At 41.6% G+C, this 26121-nt stretch overlaps 1 protein-coding gene across 4 annotated transcripts in view; it reads right to left on the reverse strand.

The window, feature by feature from the left end:
- Positions 1-767: 767 nt before the first annotated feature.
- Positions 768-26121, reverse strand: part of PELI1 (pellino E3 ubiquitin protein ligase 1) — a 46534-nt gene continuing 21180 nt past the window's right edge. For 2 of the 4 annotated variants that reach the window (XM_074579237.1, XM_074579235.1), the window contains 6 exons: positions 9775-9919; positions 8579-8708; positions 6992-7093; positions 4370-4567; positions 4069-4257; positions 768-3211 (listed from right to left, as the gene is read on the reverse strand). In XM_074579237.1, coding sequence (XP_074435338.1) covers positions 2645-3211; positions 4069-4257; positions 4370-4567; positions 6992-7093; positions 8579-8708; positions 9775-9845 — 1257 coding nt within the window. In that variant the 5' untranslated portion in view covers positions 9846-9919 and the 3' untranslated portion in view covers positions 768-2644. Of the gene's footprint in view, positions 3212-4068; positions 4258-4369; positions 4568-6991; positions 7094-8578; positions 8709-9774; positions 9920-18226; positions 18370-19556; positions 19725-26121 lie in introns of those variants that run through there. The other 2 variants (XM_074579238.1, XM_074579236.1) reach the window with 2 other exon arrangements.

Genomic DNA, 26121 nt, shown 5'->3' on the forward strand with positions numbered 1-26121 from the left:
TGCATGTTGTATGGAAATTGTTCCTCAAACTATTCAACCGCTGCTATCCTGCTTTTGACAGTGGGATTTCCATGTCTCAGGCATTTGAATGCCCATGTTCTGCCCATTTGAAAATGGGATTAACAAGCCCGGCTTGAGTCAAGAAAAGTACACAGTAGGCAGAGAGCACGGGGTCGCCTCCAAAGGGTTATCTTAGCCTAATGCTACTCAGAGGAACAGCCGGTTCTGCTGGGGCTGCATCTTCTTCTGCGGTGTACACTATCGGCTCCACACCAGCATCCAACACGGGGAGAGTACACCGCTTTCCATGTGCCTACCACCATCCCGGTCTCAGTCTGTTTTCACAATCATACTGCTTTGCAGCCAGCATCGTGTCTTTTTCTGATTTTTCATATCCCCATAGTCAACAAGATCAGAACCAGAGAAGACGCATCAATCCGATTTTGTGGAAGATGGAATCAAGAGCTCTTGGCATTTTACAAGAGCCCAGCCATTTAGTTAAAGAGAAGAGATGATTTAACTATGTCTTTTGAACAGGAATCTCGCCTTTGTTAACGTAGGGTTAAATATAAAACACATTGAAAGGTCACATCTGAAAGAAGCCCTTCAAATCCATGACTGGGACAACACGCAAACGCTTTTGAGTTACTTCTTTTTCTGTGATGTTAATCCACAAGCGCAGAACAGACCCCCTGCGTGACAGCAGAATGGCCATCTCCAGCCACCTTCCCCATCCCTCGGGAACAAAGCAACAGACAATCCCAGCATTCCTGTTTTTGAAAAGTGTTTACTCACGTACTTTGAATAAATTAATTTGCAAATAAAAATTAACCTACAGTATAATATAGTTTGAATAAAATGATTAGAACAACTACAATACAGGGGTTCCTTGCTGCATCAGTTCCATTACTTAATGCATATAATCTGGAAAAATGTCAAAATCAGTTATATTTCTATGGCAAGGGAGTAACAGCAGTTACTTGTACATGACAGCTAACTGAACTTATAATACAGGTTTCCTGACACATGCATTTCCTGAGTGAACCAAACAATATATATAATTTCTTTTTAAAAATGGAGAAACAATTGACAATCAAAGTAAATAATTCATGACATCTAAGCAACATAGGTTTCTCTTTAAACCAAGAAAATTTTAGAACGGCTTTGAAAGGAAAAAATTATAGCTATGCTATAAACTATAGAAGTTTGCTACTGTCAATTATACAGTACGGATTTTGAAAAAGAAAAAAAGGTATGAAGCTGGCCAAAAAAAAGCTCAACTCAATCCTAAAAAGGTCAGGTTTGTGTGTTTGCCATGAAGCACAGTGGGTTAGCAGCAAAGCTGGATGTAGTGCACTGGCCTTTTCTGGTGGATACAGACGGAAAGGAAGGGGAGGGAGGGGAGAGCGGAGAGAAACCGCTAACTAGAGCCCATCTTGCACAAGCATCCCGCACCGAGCTCTCCGCCTCCAGCCCAGCCCCAGCTCTCCCCTAACAGATCGCCAACCGTGTCAAGTCACAGAAGGGTGCCAGGACACAGACGCCCATCCCGTAGGTACCAGGCTTCAACTTTGTTCTGCGTGTGGCCCAGATGCGCACCGGCACCTCGCAGTGGGGTGAAGGCAAGCCCGTGAAGCCTGCGGTTCCCACGTGTCAGATGAAAGGCAGAGCATCCGACCAAGAAGCCTGACACAAGTTGTGACCACGGCCGATTCACAAATTGCTCCCTGCTCCCCCACATCTGCCTCTCCCCTCAACCTACCCCCCCTGCTAAAACCAGCAAGGAACAAAATGAGCCTCGTCTTTTGGGTTTGTTAATGTTTAGCATTGGGAAAACCCTCACAAATGTCACTAACGCTAAATAAAGAGATGTGTTAGCATGAAGGGAGAAAAAATCCTTAATCTAGACTAAGTTGCATATTCAAAGAGTCTGGTAAATATTCTCCTTGTAACCAGATCTTAAGTACAGTCCTACCAAAAAGACATTTTAAGAAGTCCTTCTTAGCTACCTTTCAACATGGTTAAAGCACACCTTTATGCCATCATAATTTGCATTAGCTTTGTTTAAAAAGCATTTTAACTATTCTAAGAACTCAGTATTTTAGATTAAAAAAGATTTTTCTACCATTTCCATCTCACGTCCTTCTCCATCCAGAACTACTCTACACATCCAATCGCTGGATGTAACACACTATGACCATGCTACTCTCTAAACATTCTACGTATTTTCAATAATAAAGATAAATAGAAAAGAGTTAATATACACGTTATATTTTACAACGTTTGCATCCAAGCTGTAAACTAATGTTCTTTGAACTATTTACCCTCCATATACAAAAAGAATGAAACAACTTTCAAACACTGTGGGCATGTGATTCAAAACCACTGAACGGAAGGCATTGAAGTTCACTCCACGCTTCCTTCACCTCTTCAGAAGTAGTTATTAACTAAAAAAAAAAAAAAGCAGGGGGTTTCCCCCTTCTCCCCCCCTGTTTCTTCCAGACTTTTGTTGTAACAAAAAACCCCCCCAAAATTCTTCATCTTAATGCAAACCAGCAAAGCCCAGAGAATACGAAAAACAGTTGGTTTAAAAATCAGAATCGCTTAGCTTATCAGTTTACTGCAGTCCTCGGTAACACGTGTGTTAGTCAAGAGGTCCTTGGAAAATGAGTCTGATGTAGCCTTGCTCACCAGCCAGCTGATGCGCACAGAACGGACAGGCGGCGTGAAAAGTGTGGGTACCATGAGGAAGAGGAATTTGGGACCAATAAGCAGTTGTCTTTTCTGAGCACACGTGTCCACACGGGCTGAACGCGTGAGTTGGAGGTCCTGCATCCACATAAAATCCCGCTTCACATCCAAGCCACAGAGGCACGTAGGGGCCAACAGAGCGGCACATGGGACACTCCCGATCCTTGCCGTCTCTTTCCTCTTTGTTTCCCCAGTTGTGATAGCCATGCACGTGGCCACAGTTCAGATACACCCACGGCTGCTTTTCGTCTACAACATCTTTCCTCTTCATGCTGGGAAACGCCAAGGTGTTAAACCCCACAGGACACTGGGGCCTTGCTGCATTTATTTCCTGCCTGAGCGCCTCCAGGTGCTTGACAGTGGGAGTGCGTGAAAGCCCTTCCGCCGTGCGCCACAGCAGCGTTGCTCCACACAGGTCTATCAGAGAGCCATCTTGGAGCTGGTTCGTTTCGTTCTCAACCTGGTGATGGACAAAGAGAAAGAGACATGTCACCTAAGGTCACCTGGAGAGTAACATAATGCACTTTCATAACACAAATCGGCCTGGAAGACACAGACAAAATGTTTCAAGCAGCTCCTGACTGTCGTATACAAGACAGGCGTAGCATGCCCTGTGTCAGCTTCTCCCTCCTCTTTTTTTTTTTTTTAATTAAAAAAAAAAAACCTTCTTGACAAGTCTTGTTTAGTCCTCCATCACATCTTAGACTGTTTTCTTCAAACACACCTTCACAAACAGCTTTCCTCTCCTCATCAGCTGTCAGCCTTCCTAGCTAACTGCATCACTTATTTAAGTGTTCATGTAGCATTTCTTTTTGCTAATTGATCCCAAGTCATACCAAAACCAACCCCCTCCTGGAAATGTCATCAATGCTTTGGAAACAAGAGAAAAAAAAATGCAAAATGCCAAGTGGGAATGGATATCCAGGTATATAGGCACGTGTCAATAAAACTATAATTATTCTATAGAAAAGGAAACGCGTGAAAACCTTAACAGCATAAACTCAATCAGGAAAGTACTCTTTAAAGTGTGCTCATGACTATGACAGCGCAGATGAGCACAGCAGACTGGCAAGTCAATGTAGGAGAGCAGTCTAGATCTGCAATTAAATACGAGTTTGCAGATAAACACTATCAGTTATTCAGGTTGAGCAAGACACCTTCATGCATGGACACGGACACGTAAGAAGTCAGCATAGCTAATTACAGAGGTGACTTCTACGCGGAATGAGGCAGATTCCAGCCTCTGTTTATGCCCAACCACTTTATGGCTGTACCCATTTTCAACAGGCTGCATAAAACATCGGTCACTACTCTTACCATTTTTCCCCTCTGCTGAGCTGATCTGGTTTCACGGAGGCTGAACACATTCCCACACACAGATATCTCTCTCCACACCCCTGGCTTGGAGTCTTCTGTAAATCCATTACGGGGATGCATTACAAGAACTCCATTTGTGGTTAGTCCATCCATTTGCCCATCTGATGTCTTCCACTTCGCAGCTTTCTCCTAAGAGAAATCACACCAATGAAAACTTTTGATTTGGTTGAAGCAGAGCTATGAATTGGTTTAAAAATAAGCCTGCACTAAACTTGGAGGAACAAAGAAAGAATTTCCTTACCCCAAGAAAGATGTTTTTTGAGGAGTCAAATCCCGCAGCATATATTCTTGCTGTAAAAGGAGGGTTACGCTCGCATATGATTCTGCAGGCAAACCTTGATATAGTGCTCTGCACAGACTGCGTATCAGAATTACTCTGACTTCCAGGAACTGTATCTGTCACGACAAAGTCTATAGGACTCTCCGTTGACCGACCAATCTGGAAAGGGATAAAAAAACCCCACAAACCCATTTAGAAGTTTGCCTTTGGGTCTAGAAATATTCACAAACTCAAAACATTTAAAAGTGATAAGAAAAAATCATGACATTCCAGTTTGAAGCATTCCCCTCCACCAATCTAAACTGAGGCTTCTAAAGCCTAATCTGAATTGATGAGTTATTCCATCTCCATGACACCAAAGTTATCCTGAAGGCTGAGTACAGCCAACTGAAGGAAGGGGAAATAAAACGATGTAATTAAGTCAATTCTGAGACAATTTCCCATTGAAGTTCTTCTCATCAGAAAGGTTACACTCAGGTGAGCTGGACCAGCTGCAGCAGTGCCAAAACCAGCAAGGAAACAGTAGTTAGATGTAAGAAAAGTGATATTCAGTCACTTTGCACACCCAGACTACTCTGAATGATGCAGACAAGGTGGAGGTGTAGATGTAGGAAAATCAGACTTTGTGAGCTGCCTCCCCAGCTCCACTGGGGCACTGAGAAGCAGCAAATCTGTTAGAAAAGACCAGGTACAAGATGTTTGTGGCAAGGAGGGGTTACATTAACATGCACAGAACACAACAACTGACTACAAACAGATTTTTCTAGTAGCCGTGCCTTCTTTTCTGGATGCATGTAAGAATAAATTTCGCAGTTCCACAAAACTCTAGTAGCTTTGACAGAATTCCACGGGTTTCACTGCTTTTCCAGTCAACTCATCTCATCCTTTTCCTTATAAAGCATGAAAAGAAGTTACATCCTAGAATGGTCTGGGTTGGAAGGGACCTTGAAGACCCCAATCCCCCCTGCCCTGGCCAGGGACACCTCCCACCAGACCAGGTTGCTCAAAGCCCCATCCAGCCTGGCCTTGAACACCTCCAGGGATGGGGCAGCCACAGCTGCTCTGGGCAACCTGGGCCAGTGTCTCACCACCCTCACAGGAAAGAATTTCTTCCTCATATTTAATCTAAACTGAAAGGGGGTAGATTTAAAACTGTTCTCCCTTGTCCTATCGCTCCACTCCCTGATCCAGAGTCCCTCCCCAGCTTTCCTGTAGCCCCTTTAGGGACTGGAAGGGGCTCTAAGGTCTCCTCAGAGCCTTCTCTTCTCCAGGCTGAACAGCCCCAACTCTCTCAGCCTGTCCTCACAGCAGAGGTGCTCCAGCCCTCTCAGCATCTTCATAGCCTCCTCTGGACTTGCTCTCCCTCCCAAACATTCACGTAGCCAGGTTTAAAGCCCACTATTACCTTTCACTCACTTCCAGAGGTCTCAACAACCTCTTATAAAATAGCTGGTTATATTAAGATCAATTAACTGCTGGGCAGGAGACCCAACACCCTGAGGTGCATTTTGGTGAAGGCCGGATGAGGAGCTTTCACGAGACTGAAACTGCTTTGTCAGAATATATTTTTCTATTCCTTCTTAGGCAGGATAACGCATCATACACAGGGACTGCCGCTGGCGATTTTAGAGCAGCATACATGCCGCAGCACGCCGGAAGAGAGAACACTTACACAAACAATAGCTTATGCTGCAGTTAGGTCATTACAGCCCTTTTGCTCTGTTGCAGGTACTTGCAGTTGCACAGCAGCTTCCTCCACCACTTATCAACACCTCCTACCTCCTTAGATCCTGCAGTGGCGTCACAGCTAAATGCTGTGACAGCAAAACTCCTTGCCATAAATTAGTGACAACCACCAAATCAATGCAAGATCAGTTCAGGAATCGGAAGGAACAAAGCACACAATAAAAAAAATCCCCAAAACAAAACCCTGCCTTTTGAGAAAAAAAACAGGAAACAATTATAAGATATGAGCGCACACCACAGCTGCAAATGTGTTTGTGGTTCCTTCTCATACACACAGGAACTGCAGCAAAGTTGCTCTGAACTGCCAGCACATCAGAATTGGGCCTCCTCTCTCCACACCTCCCAGTGCTTTAGACTTATTTCTGGGTTTGCTTAAAGGAGTTAGGGGGATTTTTCATATTAGTTGTGTCAAAAGCTTTTCTGTATTTTCACACTGTATTTCTTCTACCCTGTCTCCAACTAGCTGATCCCAAATCCCTTCGTAAATGCTAGAAGCAAAGTTCCAAGTGCTTAAAAAGAACCATGCACTTTATTCTTCATTTTGCAAGAAGGGACTAGGAGACAGGTTACGTGACTTGCAGACCAGCAATCAAAGGCAAAACCATAATCCTGTGTATTAGTCACACAAAACCAGCTTTCACCTCTGACCAAGCCTAAGAGAGATGCACAGATATACATCCTTAGGAACAAACAGAATTAAATGTCTCTGAATAATAAAGCACAGAAAGCAACATATGCAAACTTTTGGGTCTGAAGGAAAGAGCCTGTTGAGAGGATGTCTTATTAGAAACAACCAAAAGTGAGAAGACATTTATATATCATATTGACTTCACATACCTGGAACATATCTGTGTTGCTGTCATGTGTATATTCAACTACCACTGTCTGGGCCCGAGACAAAGTGTAAGATATGCTGTGTTGGTCCTTATTACTTATTGCCTATGGAAAAAATGCCAAATATTATTCAACAAATGAACAATAACTCTGAATGCAGCAGCAAAGCAGAAAATATATATAACCAGGCTCTTGTTCTGCTCAATTAATGCATTAAGGCAGATGGTTGTTAGTGACACACCTGTAGTTAAAATTCACAAAAAAACAGTCCCAGCCATTTAAAAAGCTGCAGGATTGATTCAGCAACAGACCAAACTGGTCCCTTTACCGCTTGCTGCAACAAAATACACGTAACCAAATCATATTATTAGTCATGCTTTGTGTGAAAGCAATGCTGGCCTTGACACAAAAAAAAAACCCCAAAACAACTGAGTGCAAAGGCTAAAACTGAATGTAACACCTACATGGCCTTCTCAGCTTGAACTTCTCCAAGAGCAAAGCGAGGACAAAAAAAAAACCCAAAACCTTAGGGACTTCACTCTAAAAACAGGATCCCAGTTCACACTAAAATCAGTGATGATTAATAAGATACATAGACAAAAAACATAACAAGCACTGGTGGTGAACAGGGTAAGATGGGAGAAACTCAGCACAGGTTGCAGAAGCTGTATCAAAGTAATCTGGATTTCTAGATTTTCATTCTGCAACTACCTACTAGGAACTGAACACTAAACAGCACTTACTTGAAGACCATAAAGAATTAGCAAAAATAAATGTTCCTTTCACAGATCTCCCAGAGATGTAATTCTATTACAGTAACTTTAGTCAGCAAAATACTTTTGATTTCAGAATACTTTATGCCATACCCTGAATTCAGGAATCAATATTCTTAAGTGTCAAGGTATTCAGGGAGTCAAACACTTAACACTACTGTATTTGTTCAAGGGCCTGATCTTGTATTTTACGATAATGCCTTAGCTATAATAGAATAGCTATAACATGTTAGTTTTCACATGAAATACAATTCAACTTCAGGACCTGAGCCCTTCCTTTACTGCTTCTTAATGGGAACTCTGAACTTGATTACAAGCAGTATAAAATGTGTCCTGCAAAACCCACCTGTCCTTGTCCCTGGGGAACTCCTACCCACCGGACAGAGTAGCAAGTGCACACAGAGCTGTGGCAAAGGATCATTTAGAAGTCAGCCCCGTGTGAAGAAAAGTTAGCCTTAAAGTATGAATGAGTGTGAAAACAGGAAGGCTAGAACAGATGTCTGTAGTGAGTTTGGAAGGAAAACAAAACAGAAAGTGTTTTACATGACTAGCCTGTGCCCTGAACATTCATGTTTCAAATATAAACATTTGTCTTTCTGGACACAGCAAGGACTAGGCATCAGATTTGTTCTTGCTGAACGGTTTCTTGCTAACCCTGACAGGTACCAAAAAAACCTTGGATAAACATGAACCATTCTTTTCACAGACAGAATTTCATGCTTTCTACATCATTTCATCTCAGCATAACAGCAGACTTCACTGAACTCTTTAGACAGCCCCAGGAGAAATAAGACTTAACTAGACAAATCCAGCTTACCTTTGCTGCTTGAGGGGTGCAGGCAATATGCACAGTGCTAGGTTTCACCCCATTTGCCTTGGGCCTTTTAAATAAAGCAAACCTACTTTTTCTTCTTCCTCTATCTCCATTTGGGAGAGACCCATTGTACCTATCAAAAAAAACACAGAAAAAGAACAAAGTCCATCTTCCTGTGTTACTTAGCTTCTCAGGAGATACAGACCCACAGGAATTCCCATTCTAAGCACAAAGTCTTCTTAATTAGTATGGTATTAATAATTACAGATTTCCAATTAATCATATCTATTTAAATCTGAGAATTGATTCACACGATATTGAAATATGCCTACGGAATTACAGCATATACACACACAGCCTGTAGGGCAAGGAATGCTACCCAGATTAACCTCAACACTACTACTGATAAGTGAAAGAGACTCAAGCCCCAAACATGAAAACAACTAAGGTTATACACTTCATGAAACAAGTAAGGTTATATATCTGTAGCTTTATCACTAAGTGATGTGATCACACAGTACATGAAATATTCTAAATACTCACCAACCCTGGTGGAGAGCTAGTATTTTAGAGAGTTTTGGTTGAAATAAAGCCCCATAAGAAACAGATATGCTGTCCTCTGAGACCCCAATTTAACCCATTAGAAAACCCTCAGACCCTCACTTTGATTGTGTCAACATAAATAGGCCAGCCAGCAAACTTGCTTTATTAAAATCTTCTGTTTGCACTTGAATATTATAGAGTCAGCAACCATATTCTTATAAAACTCCTTTCATTTTACTTGGAAGTTTTAGGGAACACCTCCTTCCACATTACCACATTAGTCATCTGTCTGGTCACAACCTGAAACCAATTTGGAAAGCCTTCACAAACTGGCTGCCTCTGTCATGAAACACTTACCTGGGAAGAACACAAGAGTCAAACCCAAACTTGCACCTACTCAGCTGTTTAGAGCTCTACCTCCATACTCACGCTGTCACAAAAAGCTACGCGTACTGCAGTACAGTGCCTCCCTGACATGAGATCAGCTACCAAAGAAAAGCTGATCAGTTGCACACTCATTAGATACACCACAAGAGAGGGAGTTCAAATGAGAGGTTGTGGGACCATCTCCCACAGTAACCTGCATTTTATCTGCTTTAAACGCACCCTGGAATTCTACCTTCATTCCCACTTCCAGCCAAGATACAAACACTTACCCTAATACAATCAGTTCACCATATTTTACTGGTGCTTTTGATGGATGATTTTCTTGATCAGGAGAAAACATGAGCTTAGCTAATGACTTCTTCTCAAATTTCAGGTCTCTGATCAGGAGTTGTGGCACACTTTTTTCATTATTTCCTGCAAAAACAAAGATAAAATTAAGTGTAACACAGAAGACTGAAATCCATTTACTACACAAACCTGCACACCAATATGACACAGCAGGTACAATATTTTGTCTTTTCCATATTTTGGTTTTGCCCAGAACAATTTTAAAAACATACATATAAACCCACATCAATTAAGGTTGAATTGCCTGGAAGAACTACCAGGTCACAAAAAAACACAAGTGCATTTTGAAAGATTCCAGTATGGCCTTGATAAAACATCCACAGTTGTTTTCCTTCTAGTTTTAGCTTCCTAGTTTTTAGTATAAATGGTATATAGCTTCATTTAGTATTTTCAGTTCAACTATCAAGAAGTAGAGCCAGCTAGGGATTAAATTTAAAGAAAAAAGCCACAAAGCAAGACCCGTCCATTAGCAAGAGAGGTAGAAGTTTTCATGGCAAGTGTCTGATTCAGAGCTTTCCAAGAAATTTCTGGATTTGCAGATGGAAGGAAGTTGTACGACAATTTGATATCAGGTCTACCATACAAGTTTGGGGTGTGCAATATGATCTCTCATGTTTAACCAGCAACAGAAGTGATACAAACAGCTGCTTGAAGGAGATTTTTCTGAGGGAATTCCACATAATTCTTTATGAGAACAGTGTCCTAAAGTGCAATTTTTCATTATACTTCTGCTTTGAGGAACAGTTCACACTAGTATTTTTACAGCTTCTCATCAGTAACATTTCCAGACACCTCTGACCTACCCAACCCATCCCTGACCCATCTCCTGTAGAGAAAACCTTCCCAACAGAGCACTCAAAGAATAAAGCTGAAGCTAGCCTGTTTGAGGCTTTCTTTAACAGAGTAAGAATATTCCCTTGGTTCTTCCAAGTAAGTTTTCAAACCAACTCAAAAAACTATTAAGTTTTTGTTAGTACTGATAGTTAACATTCTGCCTTCTGTTCAAATACTCATCTTGGCCCACATAACATTTCTTATATCCCATCATCAATTTTTATCACAACTACAAAGCTGTATCTCCATTTTCTTCTACCTCAACTAGACCGTAGATATTAGCTGGAAAAATATCATCATGCAGATTTTAACTAGCCCATCTTCTGTACTAACAACAGAGAAGACGATGTAGCGGTGCTTGACACCCTGCTCACATTTGTTCAGAAGCTGATGCAAAGATTCCTTTACTGACCTGATCTCTACCCTCTCCTGGTCTTCTTTGCTCCTTCACAGAGAAGCTTGGCCTTCAACATCTTTTCTCAATCTACCCATTTCTTATTCAGCATGGATATGCTGATCCCCACCTGCAGTTAGCTCACGGTGCTATCTGAAAATTCAGCATGATCATTCATTGCCTTCTTATGTGCTACCCCACATATTTGGGACGGCTTCACACAAGTACATGCAAAGACATCTTGCTATCCTCCAAACTTGCTGCAATGCCTGCAGAACACAACCAGGAGGCTAAACTGAAACCTTTCTTTCTTCCTTTCATTTCTCGTTACTTTCCAAATCACTTCTCCTTTGCTCTCAAGTCTGGATACTGTGGATTTCATAGTGCTTGGAATAAATTAACTCAAGACTGTCTTTGCGGTTAGTACACGTGTAACATTACAACAGTGTCCTGACCCACTGCTAGATGTGCAAGCACACTGTAATAAACCTGATCTGCGCAAAACTACCATGAAGTGTCTGTGTCCTGTCTACACGACAGTTACACCAATATATTTTTGTTGCATAGCATGCATTTTGTTTAGGCAGCTATCCTGGTTCAAGCCTTATGGTATCCATCATTTATCTGGAGCAGAAAGTGCCATATACTGATCCAATGGTCCCCTTCTGTCACACGGGAATAGCAACAGCAGCACAGGAGAGAGAAAAGCAGTATAGTTTGCTCAGAAGCATTTCTAGATTGCTGACCCACATGTAGCGGTAAGTTAACTGGGATGGTGAGCATACTTACTGTTGTAGGCGGGACCCGAGGTTTTGCCTTTAAAATTCTAAAATTAAGAATTTAAAGAAAACTTATAAAAAAGTGACCTTAAACTATCATGCCAGTAGCCATAACACATCAGAGATTGGCCCATTTGATAAACAGAGCCTCACAACATTAACAGTGTTGGCAATTTTCATGTCTGCTATGGCCATCTGGGGTCTTCCTTCCCTCCTGGCATCACAACCCCTCTTGGAGAACCACACCAGCAATTCTCTGAAGCCACATGCCTTTGAAGACACCACAGGGATGGTTTACTGACATTAATACTATAGCCAGATCTCCTTTCTGTAGTATTTCTACTTAAGTGAGTGTAAGTCTTAAGTATTTATCTCTATATTGATATAAGGATATAAATATACTTTCTATGAAGTATTTCTACTAATCAACTTCAGCATTTCTTGTTTTGCTTTATTTTAAAATAATCTTCTTGCATTACAGTTGCTTATATATTGTCTTCTAAAAACAGCTCCTAATGTTTTAATCTCCTCCCCAAATGATTAACCTATTTTCTACTTGTATATTGATCTCCTCAGCAGTGTCTCCCCTGCACTTCAGTTTTCCTCACATACAACTCATTTCATCTTCGTCATTGCATTTCACACGCAAGGCTTCACATTTCTTTGCTACAATACATAATGGTTGTCCTTTGAATTGGTGTTTAACAACTCAGAAGAAATACTGCTATGAAGTGTACAGCACCGCCCATTAGGAAATAGCATAGGACTAGTAAATACCATGACAGAGTAAAAAAAAAGATTTGAATAGTATCCACCCAACACTATGGTGTTTAAAAATAAAGAGCTAATCCATTCACTTAGAGAAGGTGGGAAAGCAAGCATTAAAAATAACTTTTGCCATTAGCACAAGGAAAAGGTTTGGCATAGCTTCTCTTCTGTTCACCCAAGTGAACGATTTCATGGAAAGCTAAAAAATACATCTCCCAGCCACAGACGCAGCTTCTGAGTCTCATTAAAAGTAATTACACATGAAAAGTGAAAGAAGACTCTGAAGATTTAAGTGAACAAGCGGCCAGTAAGCTCCTCTTTGGAGATAGTTAAGCAGAAGGTATAAGAAGGGCCAACAGTTCCAAGTGACAGACTTCAGCAATGCAAGAAGTTAACTAGAACACCTTAATACAAGGAAAACCATCCAACATTAACACTCAGCTCCGCCCCCTTAATACATTTTTGTTTCACATTTAAAGAAATCCAGCCAAGTTTATTTTGGGACCAGCACATATGATGGAAACCCACTTCTTACTTGACTTAAAGACGGTTCAAGAATTAGCAATCTAAAGCCACCATTAGTAAAACAGTTTGCTCCTACATCTTCAAAGGCATGGCTGGAGTATTTGAACCCAATTTTTTTAAGTGTGTCTCAGAACGTTTATGAGCTGCACACATCATCAAAAGCCAGCAACTTCAAATCAAGCACACACAAAATTCAGAGACCCGAAAAAAATAATCAGTGCAATGTACATACTACTTCTCACCCAGTATGATCTTCCTGATGCACTGTACCCAAAAAAAGGAAGACTCATTTTGTTCCCAGAAATAACAAAGATTAATTATATTCTTCCAATGCGGTCCTGAAGACTAGTCCAAGCAAAATTTGATGTCTGCAAATAAAACTCAAATGTTCTCCCACTGGAGAGGAGTCTAACGTGCTGTGGGATAACATCTCTGCTCCTGAAACAGAGCAGGCTTACGGATCATTTAAAGCTGGATAAAGCATTTAAGAACTTACAGGAGGGCGTGCTCTTGAGTTGAGAAGAAGGATCCACTCATTTATATAATGAGCCTTCTCTTGTAGAATAACCTGTCCAGTTTTTATTCCTAGAATACTACAAGAGTCTTCTTAAAAGTGTTAGGAAAGGCTAATTAAATACGTTACAGAGACAACTTGTCCCTGTAGTGCCAGTATACAATTAAGCAACCCACTGCTTGAGGAAAACACAGGCAAGTTTTTGCCATGACCATTAATTTTGCAGCAGCTATCTGGCAACTGGTGGAGGAGGCTTCATTGAAGCAGGCTCTGAAAACCCAACCGCTCCAAAACTCCTCCAAGACCCTTCCATGGTGATGACGAAAAAGTTGTTAATTACAAGATCCCACCCCATTCTACATTCTTCAAAAATCATAGATTTTTGCAAATCAGATTTGCTGGTAGCAGCAAATTTTCACCTCAAGATTTCTGCTTCTGCTACAGGGAAGTGACCAAAACCTGAAAACCCCTACTTGGGCACAGCCCTGTGTTATACAATATAATAATAGATTTTGTGAGTAAAGCAACTTGTACGCAGACAAAACAGTTTCGGAAAGGCATGACTTGATGGAGTAAGAGGCGAGTACAACTATTCACAGTTAGTGGAAAACCACAATGGGTACCAGTTAGTGCCTTTGAGTCTCAAAAATAGGAAACTGGAACAGGAAGAACTCATAAGCAAGTAATGCATTTTTATTCTTAACACTGGTTCCTCTGGAGCCAGGAGGAAGCTCGTGGAAGGTAACTTGCACAATACTGTCATGTGCAACTGTTTCGCGGGACAGGAAAGAGATGACATCTAAACCAAAAAAATATTTAAAATTTGTTTTAGGAATGGAAATCCCACTTTCTTGCAAACCTTCTCATTCCATATTCACTTGAGTCACAGAAGGCAAAGACTGCTATGGCAGAAAGCAAACCAGAGATTTCTGATGACATCTCTGTGGAAGGAAAAGCCGTATCATTGTACTGTCTCCTGCCACTTTCAAACACTACACTCTGAATCTGGAGGCAGATTATTCTCCAGGAAGACTCAGCAAACTGTTCTTGAGAATAGACGAAGAGTTTAAGAGTCTGCCTGGTTTCACTGAACATGTCATTTTCAGTGGGGCACCTAGAGATATAACATATTTTGGTCAGTTTTGAACTATCAGCTTTAGCTTACCAGCCACCCTCAATCATTCGGTTGCCTTTTCTGATCATGAGACTCATACATGTCTAGTCTTTGGTGGCTTCTACAGAAAGTCTTCAGATCGTTTTCGCTCTCAGGCACAGCACCTTGTGAATAAGTTCACTATTTAGCAGACCAAGTGCAGCTTTTGGAATTGCAGCAAGAATAGCAGTACCTTAACGGTTAAAATGAGGCAGGGGGAGGGGAGAACAAAAATTCAATGAGCCCAAGCAGAGATTCATTAAACACTCGACTGTGAGCTAAAAATACTAGAATAAAAGTCTCTTTGTAATAAATTACCATCATTTTCTAAACACAGAGCCAGCATTATAGGCTGCTAGCAACTGTAGCTAGTGCCAGACTAGCCCTTTTCTAAAATACTACATAAAAACCCACTTTCACAGTATAAAAAGGAGTCCTCTGTCAATGAGTATATTAAAATAAAAATATGCTGATTCAGATGCAAAAATTGGATATTTTTTCCATTTTTATAATATGATCTTCTTTATATTCTATGTCTACGTATTCTAAGGTCTGGATTTTTTTGGCTTTTAGAAATAAAGCCCAAGACAGCTTGTCTACTGACATTTTTATTTTTATACTATTTCCTATTTGTAGTTCTCCATTTACTACCCTTGCAATTCTCATATCCAGCTCTTCCCTCAGCAATTCCGTGTTAAATCAGGGGGGATACGGACAAAATATAATCCAGCCCTTCTCACAAGTGTGCAGCAACAGGACAAGAGGCAACAAACAAGTTGCAACACAGAAAATCCTGATTAGCTATTAGGGAAAAAAAAATAATCCAGAGAGCCTGTTGGATCTCCATTCTTGGAGATATTCAAACCTCAGCTGCACGTGGCCCTGAACAACCTGACCTAAGGCAGTCCAGCCCTTTGCACTCCCAGCTTGGGGTAGGGGGATGGGACCAGACAATCTCACAACCTAAATTGTCCTAGGAATACAATTAATTTTAGGAAGCCCAACACAATTTTATCAAGCAACTGAAATATGCACCTTAGATGCGCTTCTGATCAGTTAGACATACGTTATGAGCAATACCATTACCAATAAAACAAAATTTTATCCTTACCCTCCTGAGATTTACATATTACTGTCTATAGCGTTATTTGGATTTTAAACCCCAGTCTGCTCTTCAAACAAAGAATTCACATTGAATAGTGCAGTTACCTGACAAAACACAAGTAAGACCTAAGTTTGCCAACATCCATTTACACATTTAAGCTCTTTAGGACTGCAGTTTCCAATAGGCAATCTTGCAGCTGCAAGATGAGAAACCAAACTCCTCTGAACACGTGCATAGTAATTCAGTGCTGCATATTCTCTTCTGTGGTTATGTCTCATCCCTTCAAAGGCAAAATCTTGACTTCCAGATTTAAAAGTCCGGAATATCAAAGTTAAAGTCACTGTGAGAGACAAAGGATCTATGCAGAATACTAGTCTCTCAAGATGAAGCTATTTCCAAGCATGGAAGAAGGAAGAGGCACTAAGTAATGAGAGAAAAGTGAAAAAAAACACCCAAAGTAATTCCCAGCAGAGCGCCTTCTTGTGTGAATACAAATCCAGGTTGCCAGATTTCACAAACAATATCAAAGATATTACTGCTGATCTACACTGGTGCAAGCAACAAGGAATCAGCTCCCTGCATCACTACGTTTCTGAAAGCTGAGACACAGATTGAGATTCCAACCCAAACTATTTTATGATGCTATAAATGACTTTCTTCTACACAATGGTTACATCACCAGTGGAAAGTTACTCTCCTTTAACTGTTTTTCCTAGCAATCTCTTTGGTAGCTTTTATTAAAATAGTTTTTACTGAAGCAATCACTTGCGTAAAAAGAGCGCGCAGAACAGTATGTGTTTATGAACCCTAGTTTTCACACTTCCTCAGTTTCCAGTTAAAAACAAGCTCACATTTCCTTTACACACGTACCTGGAACTTTAAGTTCTGCAGGTTTTAGACTCCACTTTCGAGATTAGCCAGATTCTGTCTACAGCTTGCATCCTTCACTACAGATGCACAGGCAAGGTATAGCTATGCAGCTGTTACGTATTCAAATTGCACTATCACAATCTGATCAGTAGCCCTACTTTACCTTTCCAAGGAAGGATAATTTTCTCCTTTCTAGAAAAGGGAGTTGTTCAGCAGCAAAAAGAAAAAAAAAAGAATAAGCCTTGGGACTGTGGAAAATTAGTGCAGCCTTTTGCTTTTGTATGGCTTATTAATTCTTTCCTTAGTCTATACTGTTCGCCTTTTCTTTTATAACCTCTGAATAAGCTTAGTCATCCAACTATACACACAAGAGTGTCTTATGATATGAAAGCACTGAAAATAAGACAAGGCCAAGCTCTGAAATGAGCAAGTAGTCTCTCCTGCACAGGATACCAAGCATGAAACAATGCAAACAACTATCTGCTGCTGTGCCTTGAGAACATCTGTAAATTCTCAATAGAGGAGTTTTTCATTCTCATAAACAGAATGAAAGCATCTTTTTATCACGGACATCTGCCATTAGTAGGCTGGTTATCCTGGAAACAAGTCATGCAAGACTCACAGCACACCAAAAAAAAAAGGCATGTTGCTTGTAGACACTTTCAAAAGAGGCACTAACTTGATATGCAAGAGCAAACCTACTGCTTTGCACCAAGGCTACAGCTAACTTTTTCCAGTCAAAGAAACAGCAGGTTCATTCGGCTTGGCATCCAGGTGTCCTGCTTCAAGTTCTGTTTCAGCCTCAGAGGCGAGTCTGAACAGCTCTCAGCAATTTTAGGGAAGACAGGAACAGCACTGTGAGGACAAGCATCCTTGTTCAATGAACAAGGCAAGTGTTTCAGAACAAGTCTTCTATTTTAAGCACCTATATGAAAATCTGTACTTTATGACAGTGCTCAAAAATAGCATTCCTGTTCAGAAGACAGAAAAAAACCCATCTAAGTGCAGGGGCCTGATTTCAATCAGACCTCCGTGAACTTCAGTCCCGTTATTCTGAACTGCTGTTGATGGGATGAGAATGTGGCCGGGCATATTAAACCTGGAAGATTTATGTAACTGCTAACGATCCACTTTGACAAATTGACAAAAATAAATTCTGAAATATTCCCCTGGAAAAAAATAAAATCATCCAGCATTTTTTTCAGTTACGAAAAGTAACAGCTGATCCTCCCCTGAGGAAACCACGATAGCCTCCTACAGGTTATAAATGATGTAATTCAGACTGTGTGTGGGAAGCTGAAAACATTTGTCTTTTAGCACAAGGTGTCTATTTTAAAGCTGTCACTGCAATATTATCTATAACCTTAATTAGCCGAGAAAGTTCTTCACCAGTTAACCCACTACATTTACATGCAGTCTACACCCCCTTACCACCCATGTCCTCCACGTCAGTTCTCAGATATACCAGTGACGAAGCACACATCCTCGCACGAGGCAAAGCTCCTCCGCTGACCGCCCCTGCAGCACGAGGTTCCAAACGCTGCAGGCTGGACTTGCTCAATCAGCTGAGCCACCTGTGAAAGTTATTCACACGAGCTACTTAAAGAGATTAATTTGCAGCTTTCTACATGAGCTTTTGGCTCTACTTGCACTTTGGCTGTTACTACACACTCTGGATGTTTTATTAAAAGGGGATAGTTTTGATTTCATACTCAGATTATCAAGTGAAGATTATTTATATAACCTGCAATGTATGAAGACATAAAACAATACGACAGAGGCATGCTAATAGAACATTAAGTGCTCATTAGCCATAGCACTACCTATTTCCATCTTTGGGGAGTCCTTGTGAAAGTACAAGCAGGAAACCAAGAAGCTTTATACAATACTGGTACATGGCAAAAGGACAGTTCTAATACAGAGAACTTTGCAGTCAGGATCTTTTAAAATGATCCTCTTTACTGCCTTCGACAAGTTACACAGTATTACATTAAAAATAAGCAGTCCCAACTTTCACTGCAAGTCGGTGACAGAAGCACATCTTCCATATAAAGATTAGGAATTTATACCAAAACAGAGGCATTTTACTTTAAAAGGGGCCGCAACACAAATAGAGCTTGTTATGCTTTGAGGACTGAGCCCAGGCAGATCTACTGTCTGATACACCTGAACTAGAATACACAGCCAAGGACCCCGCGCTTGCAGAAAATCACAATGACTTCTTGTTCTACAGATCTGAACGTTACCATTTTGCTTTTTATGAGCCTCTGATTCCTGATGAGGTGGTTTATGTACCAAAGTATCTGCCAAATAGGTGTTTGTATTACACTAAAGCCTTTTCACATAGCATACTATATCATCTTGCAAAAATAGGAGTTACAAGTACATTTAAAGCCTTCTTTTGGTTTAGACAACACAAATAGTTAATGGCTCTATGAGACGTTCTCCTTGGTATGATTTTGTTAGGTAACAGTGACAGTTTCAAGGCATCTTTGCTCTGCACCCTGTAAATGAGAAGTGACTGACACTTCTTACAAACAAGAAGCATTTATTATACTATGCACTTTGAATGTCTCTTCCGATTTTAGGTGGAAGGGCAGCCCACAGAAACACCGCCTGTTCTCAGGTTTCCTTCCGACCACATCACTGAACTATCTTTCAACTTCTCACTGAAAAACACTGCAATGAGGAGGCTTTTAGAAAAGAGACTGAAAACAATACAACACTAGAAGGGAAATGAGATGGCATGCAGAGCACTTACCGGTATCTTTTTGTCCTTTCAGTATTTCTACGCAGTAGAGAAGGAAAAAAAAACCCACCCCACTCTTTCAAGCTTGTTTAAAACCAGCCGAAATCCAACAACTCCTTTAAGCCCCCAGCAACTGCCAGACTAGACTGAGTGCCTCTGCTCCGTGTGCTTTTACTTAAGCTGTGGGTAGCTCCTTCCGACTAAAGAGGGGCTGGCTCTGCCTTGCGTCAGCTAGGTAAACACCACCACGCCACACACCATTGGCTGGAAGCAGAGCCCGCATCCCGCTCGCCCCTCCATAAATCCATCCATCTCCCACCCCAAAAAGGAAAAAAGGAAGCAGAGGGTGTGTTGAGAAGGATCCTGCTGCCCAATTCCCCAGCAGCTCTGTGGATGAGGTTCCTGGAGAAACGCTGATCTATTTCCTTCTCCACTTCTCTTACATAACTGTACCCATGCATGCTATACTTTTTTTTTTTTAAATTATCACTTATTAGCCCAGCTAGCTTTCCTCACCTCCCACGCAAAAAGTGATTTCTTAATACAGTGAGAATTAAACCAGCAGAACCTTTTCAAGCATTGCTATCCCCGTTTTCACTAACACTGTAGAACTGGACACACAACACACCTGCAGACGCCACCTGTACTGGACTCCCATGGCCAATGATGCTGGAACAGCTCATTCTCGTAGGATGCACATTTAGAAAGGCAAATCTGCACATGCCAGACCAGATTCTGAGCTCAGTTCTTATTTCACTAACATCGAAATCACTGCATCAAGCCAGTGGGTGGGATAACTGAAATGTCTGAGCCATAAAATGGTGATCCAGTTACCACAGCTTCCAAGTTACCACCACCTCTCAGAATCGATCATGCAAACTCTCCAAGGCTGCTGCAAGCACAATACGAGGCAGTAGCTTAACATTTACATCAAGTTTTACGTCACAGTTGTAGCAGGCCAGGGTGTGCATGACTCATTACCCTGGCTCAAGCCATGTACATGCAGGCTGGCAGTTGACATCTTCAACTTCTACGGGTGGAGATTCCTCCCGTTTCTGCGGCTCCTTCTTCAGCTTGCCACCTCAGTTTTGCAAGCACTTTAAGGACTGGTTTCCCTAATCTGTCTATGCTTTAAAAAGTTGGCTTACCTGCTCAGTTGTTTTTACAGCTGGATCTGTTTCCCAGTTCAGCTTATGGCACAACATGTAGTCGTACCAGCAGAACCAAAGGTGGGGATGGCAGTCACGTTACTCAGCAGCAGTCAAAGCTAAGCACTGTTGAACAAGTTTTTTGTTCATAATGCCACAGAATTACAGAAGCGTTTAGGTTGAAAGAGACCTTTAAGATCATCTAGTACAACCGTTAAGCTAGCAGTGCCAAGTCCACCACTAAACCACGTCCCTCAGCACCACATCTACCTATCTTTTAAATACCTCCAGGGATGACAACTCAAACACTTCCCTGGGCACCCTGTTCTAATCCTTGATAACCCTTTCAGTGAAGACATTTTTCCTAATATCCAATCTAAACCTACCCGGCACAACTTGGGGCTGTTTCTTCTGGTCTTATCACTTGTTACTTGGGAGGAGAGACCAACCCCTACCTGGCTACAGCCTCCTCTCAGGTAGTTGTGGAGAGTGATAATGTCTCCCCTCAGCCTCCTTTTCTCCAGGCTGAACAACCCCAGTTCCCTCAGCTGCTCCTCATAAGGCCTGTGCTCTAGTTGCAACTCCACCTAAGACAGCTTCACTGCTGAGAACAAGGCAAACACATACCTGTTTTCTCTCTCCTTGACCTGTACTCTACAGCCAACCTTCCCCTAAGCAATACTTGTAAGGCCATGCGGTTACATGATCTTGTCACCTACCCGAAAAACTCAGCTGCAGAATTCCTTGCCTTAGGATATTCTGGATAATAAAACTGTACATAGGCTCAAAGACAGTTCGCCCCCTGGCTCCTATCATAGATTACTATGCACAAAGATACCACTCTGCTCCACAGAAGTGACTGAGCCCCAGGTGCTGAACACTGAGAAGTACCTGGAGAAGCATCGATGTACAGGTGCTCCCTTGTTCCCATTCTCCAGGCTTCTGCTTCTGGCCACCAAAGAGGACCTGCCACTGAGTACTGATCTCAGACAGCATGGTCATTATCATAGCTGTCAGATTGCTGAGCTGGTGACGGTCTTGGGAAAAACCAAAATGCAACACAGAAGCCCCAAGTGTTTTAACCCAAATCATTTTGCTAATCTGTTTGTGGGTTATTCTGTAAACCCACTACACCAATGCAACTGAGGGGATAGGAACCTTCTGAATCAACCTCATCAGTAAAGCTAGAGACTCATCAAGCCACATCTTGAGATTAAAGTTGAGCCCTCCTCCCTGCCAAAAATTCAAGAGCCTCACTCTACTGGCACATGACTCCAGCTTTTCCACTGGTAGCTTGCAGAACCTTAAAATGGTACCATTCACTGTGGTGGAAGCGTCACCTAATCCCACCTCCCCCACCACCTTCATATGTTTTATATTTCATCCTGGCCTATGCAAGGTTGGCAGCTTTAAACAGGGCTAAGGGTTTGGTTTTGTGGGTTTGGGTTTGTTTTGTGTTGGTTTGTTGTTTGTTTTTTTTTTTTTAAGAAAAAACAACAAACAAACCACAAAACATTATCAGGCCTGTATTAGTATCACTTAACACACAGATACGGCCACAAGAGCACAAAAGGTGCTGTGTATTCAGGTATTTAACTGCAGTGATAAGTCACTTTGGTATGACCACTTCTACGCATTACTTTTCTCTCACAAGCATTACTTTTCTCTCACAGGCCGTAACACTTGAGTTGTACTGTTTCAGAAGCATTTAGTCTGAAAATCTTAAGACTAATTTGCTTCTAGAGCTCCTTTATTTTCTCCTCTTACAGATGCCACTGTTCAGAGTCCAGGTTAATAAGCCTGTGGATTACTTTATGCTGCAGACACCTATGAAGTTACAGAATGAGGTAGAAATACCTTCTACTGCCCAACCCAGCCTGCCACAGATAACAATCCTTATCTCTGCACCCCACCTGCCTTCCTATTAGTGACCCACAGTATTCTAGAGCATAGTCTTCTGCTACCAGGCAAACACACCACATAATGTCCTTTTCAGAGCTCATTGTCCCCATCTTAAAGCAGGTTTTTTGAAGGTTTGTTTTGCCCCTACCCACACTGCTGTGGCTGCCTCTGAACCTCACCCTGCAGAATGTGAACTACTTTGTTTCCCTGCCCTTGTTTACTCACAGCCATGCTCTACTCATCTTTTCCCATGTCAGCATTGTCCCTAACTTTTATTAAGAGGAGGGTTTAATGATTTCCACTCCACACAAGAACCGTGCTCTGCCTTGAGGACTGGAAGCACGCTGTCACTAAGCAAGCTAACTGATTTTTTTTCTGGAGCAGAGATACTGCCGACCGTGCCAGACTAAAACAATGAAATCTGTAGCCCAAGATATCACTGCTAATTTCATGAAGTGATGCTTAACTGCAGGGGAGGTTCTTTCCTTGAAGTTGTTAAAGAAATAAAGGGCTGTATCGTCATGTTCTTCTATCTGACTCACAAGCAGATGCTGTACAGTTTGATATAATTGCGTGATTTCACATTGACATTCAAAATGAGCTTTGAAGAGGAATGAATTTCTAGCTATATCAGTTAAAAAGACAGCCTTGCAGATATGGGCAAAGTGCAATGCTATGTCCCCTAGCGTGCAGACAGCCAAGAAGCCCAAGTAGCAAACTCTTCATACTAGACTTAACCCGATCAGTATATTACTGCTAAATTTCAAGATGGACATTTTAAACATGTTTCTGTTTATAATTTTATTTAACAAAACAGGCAGCAGGATAAAAACCCCACACAGGACGAGTGCTTGAAATTGTCTCATGCAGGGTACAGAGGAAAGGACACCCAAGGAAACACTGAGAAAAGAGAGCAAAACCATGTAAGAATAGGATCTACAGTGTTCCCAAGGGGAAAGTATATTTGTACACCCAATACGGAAGGCTGAACTTGCACTATACCCCACCTTAACTCTGTTTCCCACAAAGTCAGTGGCTGAACTCTGATCAAAGCCAATGATGTCCAAAAACCCCAAAAATATTTAATGTGTTGGAAAGCGTGAATGCTGTTAGAGGGTTCCCAGAAGTCTAACCCCAGGTGCATGAGTGAAGAAGAAACGAGGGAAGATTACTGACTTGCCAGCCCCATTAATCTTTCATTGTGTTATGTCACATGTAATCTCTGTGCAAGGAGTTCCCATGTTATACAGTTAATAAAGTCATACTACAGTGTTTTAAGGAGGTTATGGAGGGCGAAAAGCAGCCTGAAGCCAAGAACATGGTAATTAGAGTATACAATAGAAATGTTAATCAAATAATCTGCAGGAAGAGGAGGAGGGAAGGAAATGACCTAATCCCCTGCACTACTGTGTGGTGCCTTGTGGCAAGAAATAAGAAAATTCTTGTAAGCGCCAAGCAAACAAAGGTCCATTGTTATAGCTACAGCTTTCAGAGAATGCTTTGCTGCATCTCAAGCTGCCGCAACATGAAGGGTAGACGATACTTTATAAACTCTTCCACACTGAGCACTTCTGGCAGAGGTGGGAGAGGCTCATTAGATTTGTAGGACAGTTGAGTAAGAGAGATCTAAGTAGAATCTCAAGTTCTTAAGGCACAGCAAATGCTCCTTCAAAGGGATCTGCCAACTCTAAAATGCCTGTCATCCAACAACCATGGTGATCCTTAGGCAACTGTGGAGCAATTCCTCGCTGAAGCTGCAATAGCCTAGTTACAGACAGGCAACAAATCATCAACGCTGCAGAGAAGCATTTCCTGTGACACGAGTCATCCTTTGCCATCAGACAAACCTAATGAGCATTTCTATGAAGCCCTATTCCACCCTTAGATCTTTGTGTGCCTGCTCTTCAGGTACACCAGGGACACCCTAGCCCTTCGACTCTAGGACAGCACAGTTACCATCAATGCATATCCCCACCCTGCAGACTGAAAAACAATTGTTCCTTTGTCTTCAGCTTAACCTCTGCTTTAGTAGGTACCCATGGCTTTCAGCACTGTACCGACTCAGTACTTTCAACTTCCTATAGGGCAGAGACTTCATAAACAAAAATGCATGCAAGATTCCTCATCCTTCCACCAAGAACATATTTCATAGTTAACCTTAATAGGAGCTGAAGGAATTTCAGGCAGGAATAAAGAAATACCTACAGGACAGCTGGACTACTGACTTTTATGTGCTTATATGCTTCTAAGAGGCTGAGTCAATTCCTTTCTTCATAAGGAACTTCATAGGGCAATTCAGGAGGTCATTCAGTCCAACCTCCTGCTCAAAGCAGGAGTTGGCTTCCCAGTTCTCAAGCTATTACTGCAAGAGACTGGGAGCTTTATGTATGAAATGGCATCAAGACATGCATTCCCTCAGGAAATAGGAAAGGCGTACCAAATGCTGGAGAACTGCAGATGACAAGCAGTCTTTCAGACCAGTCTGGAGCTTCATGTTTGTTCACAGCCTTCCTATGACTGTTTGGTTCAACATTTGCTTAAAATAAAACAATTGGCAAAAATTACTGCAGAGAGCTTGCTGCAGCCACACCAAAGATTGTTTGGGCTGATTAAACACTTGAAAGGGTGAGCCCCACAGCATGCCCTGTGTTTTACAGCAAGCTTCTCAACAGAAATGTGTCCCAATAAGCAGTTCAGCACTGACACCACAGAGCTCCATTCACAGCAGTCATTGCCAAAATAAGGCATTTGGGAACTGAGCTGCTCTTAAGATGATCCTTCACCTGGCTGAACAAGAACAACCTGAAGCATCAGACATGCTGGATTCCTAAAAATCCAAGACTGATAGGATGATAGGTAAGGCATCATTCTGAAGAACACACATTTGTTTCCCAAAAGGTCAAACTGATGTAAGCCATCTGCTAAGTCCGAAACACGCAGATGTAGTTGCACCAGGCTTTCCAAGACAGTCAACTTGAGTTTCTCAGGTACCTGGAAACTGTTGTGAAATTTTTTTTTTTTTTTTAAGTTCTCCAGGAACATTTCTGGATCTTGAAAACTCTGCAAGCCAAATACCGTATCTGCAAGTTCAATTAACCTAGGCTATGCACAAGCACTTCCCTCAAAGCACTTTTTAGCTGTAGTTCTGCGTCCTTTGAACAGCAGAACTCAGATTCACTGAGCTTCAGGTATTACGGTTTCCCCTAAATGAAGAAAGGGAGGCCCAATTTGAATTCATTTCCAAGATGTAGTTTTCCTGCTTGCAAAACTTTTAAGGTACCTTCCAGCAGAACTAGCTGAACCTGCACTACCTGAAAGTTTTCATTCCCACAAAGCTAGATGGTTTGACCACGGGCTTCTTCAGGGAAAGTTAAGACAGACAGTCGCTAGAAGTACTAACACACATTTGCCTCACTTTCAGTGATGCAAAACATTTCACATAGATTAGCAAAAAAAGGACAGAATGTATTCAGTTATAGAAATTCAGCTATAACTGGCTGACTCCCCACACTCACATTAAAGGTAAA

This window comes from Larus michahellis, chromosome 3 (genome assembly GCF_964199755.1).
Source record: "Larus michahellis chromosome 3, bLarMic1.1, whole genome shotgun sequence".
NCBI lineage: Eukaryota > Metazoa > Chordata > Aves > Charadriiformes > Laridae > Larus > Larus michahellis.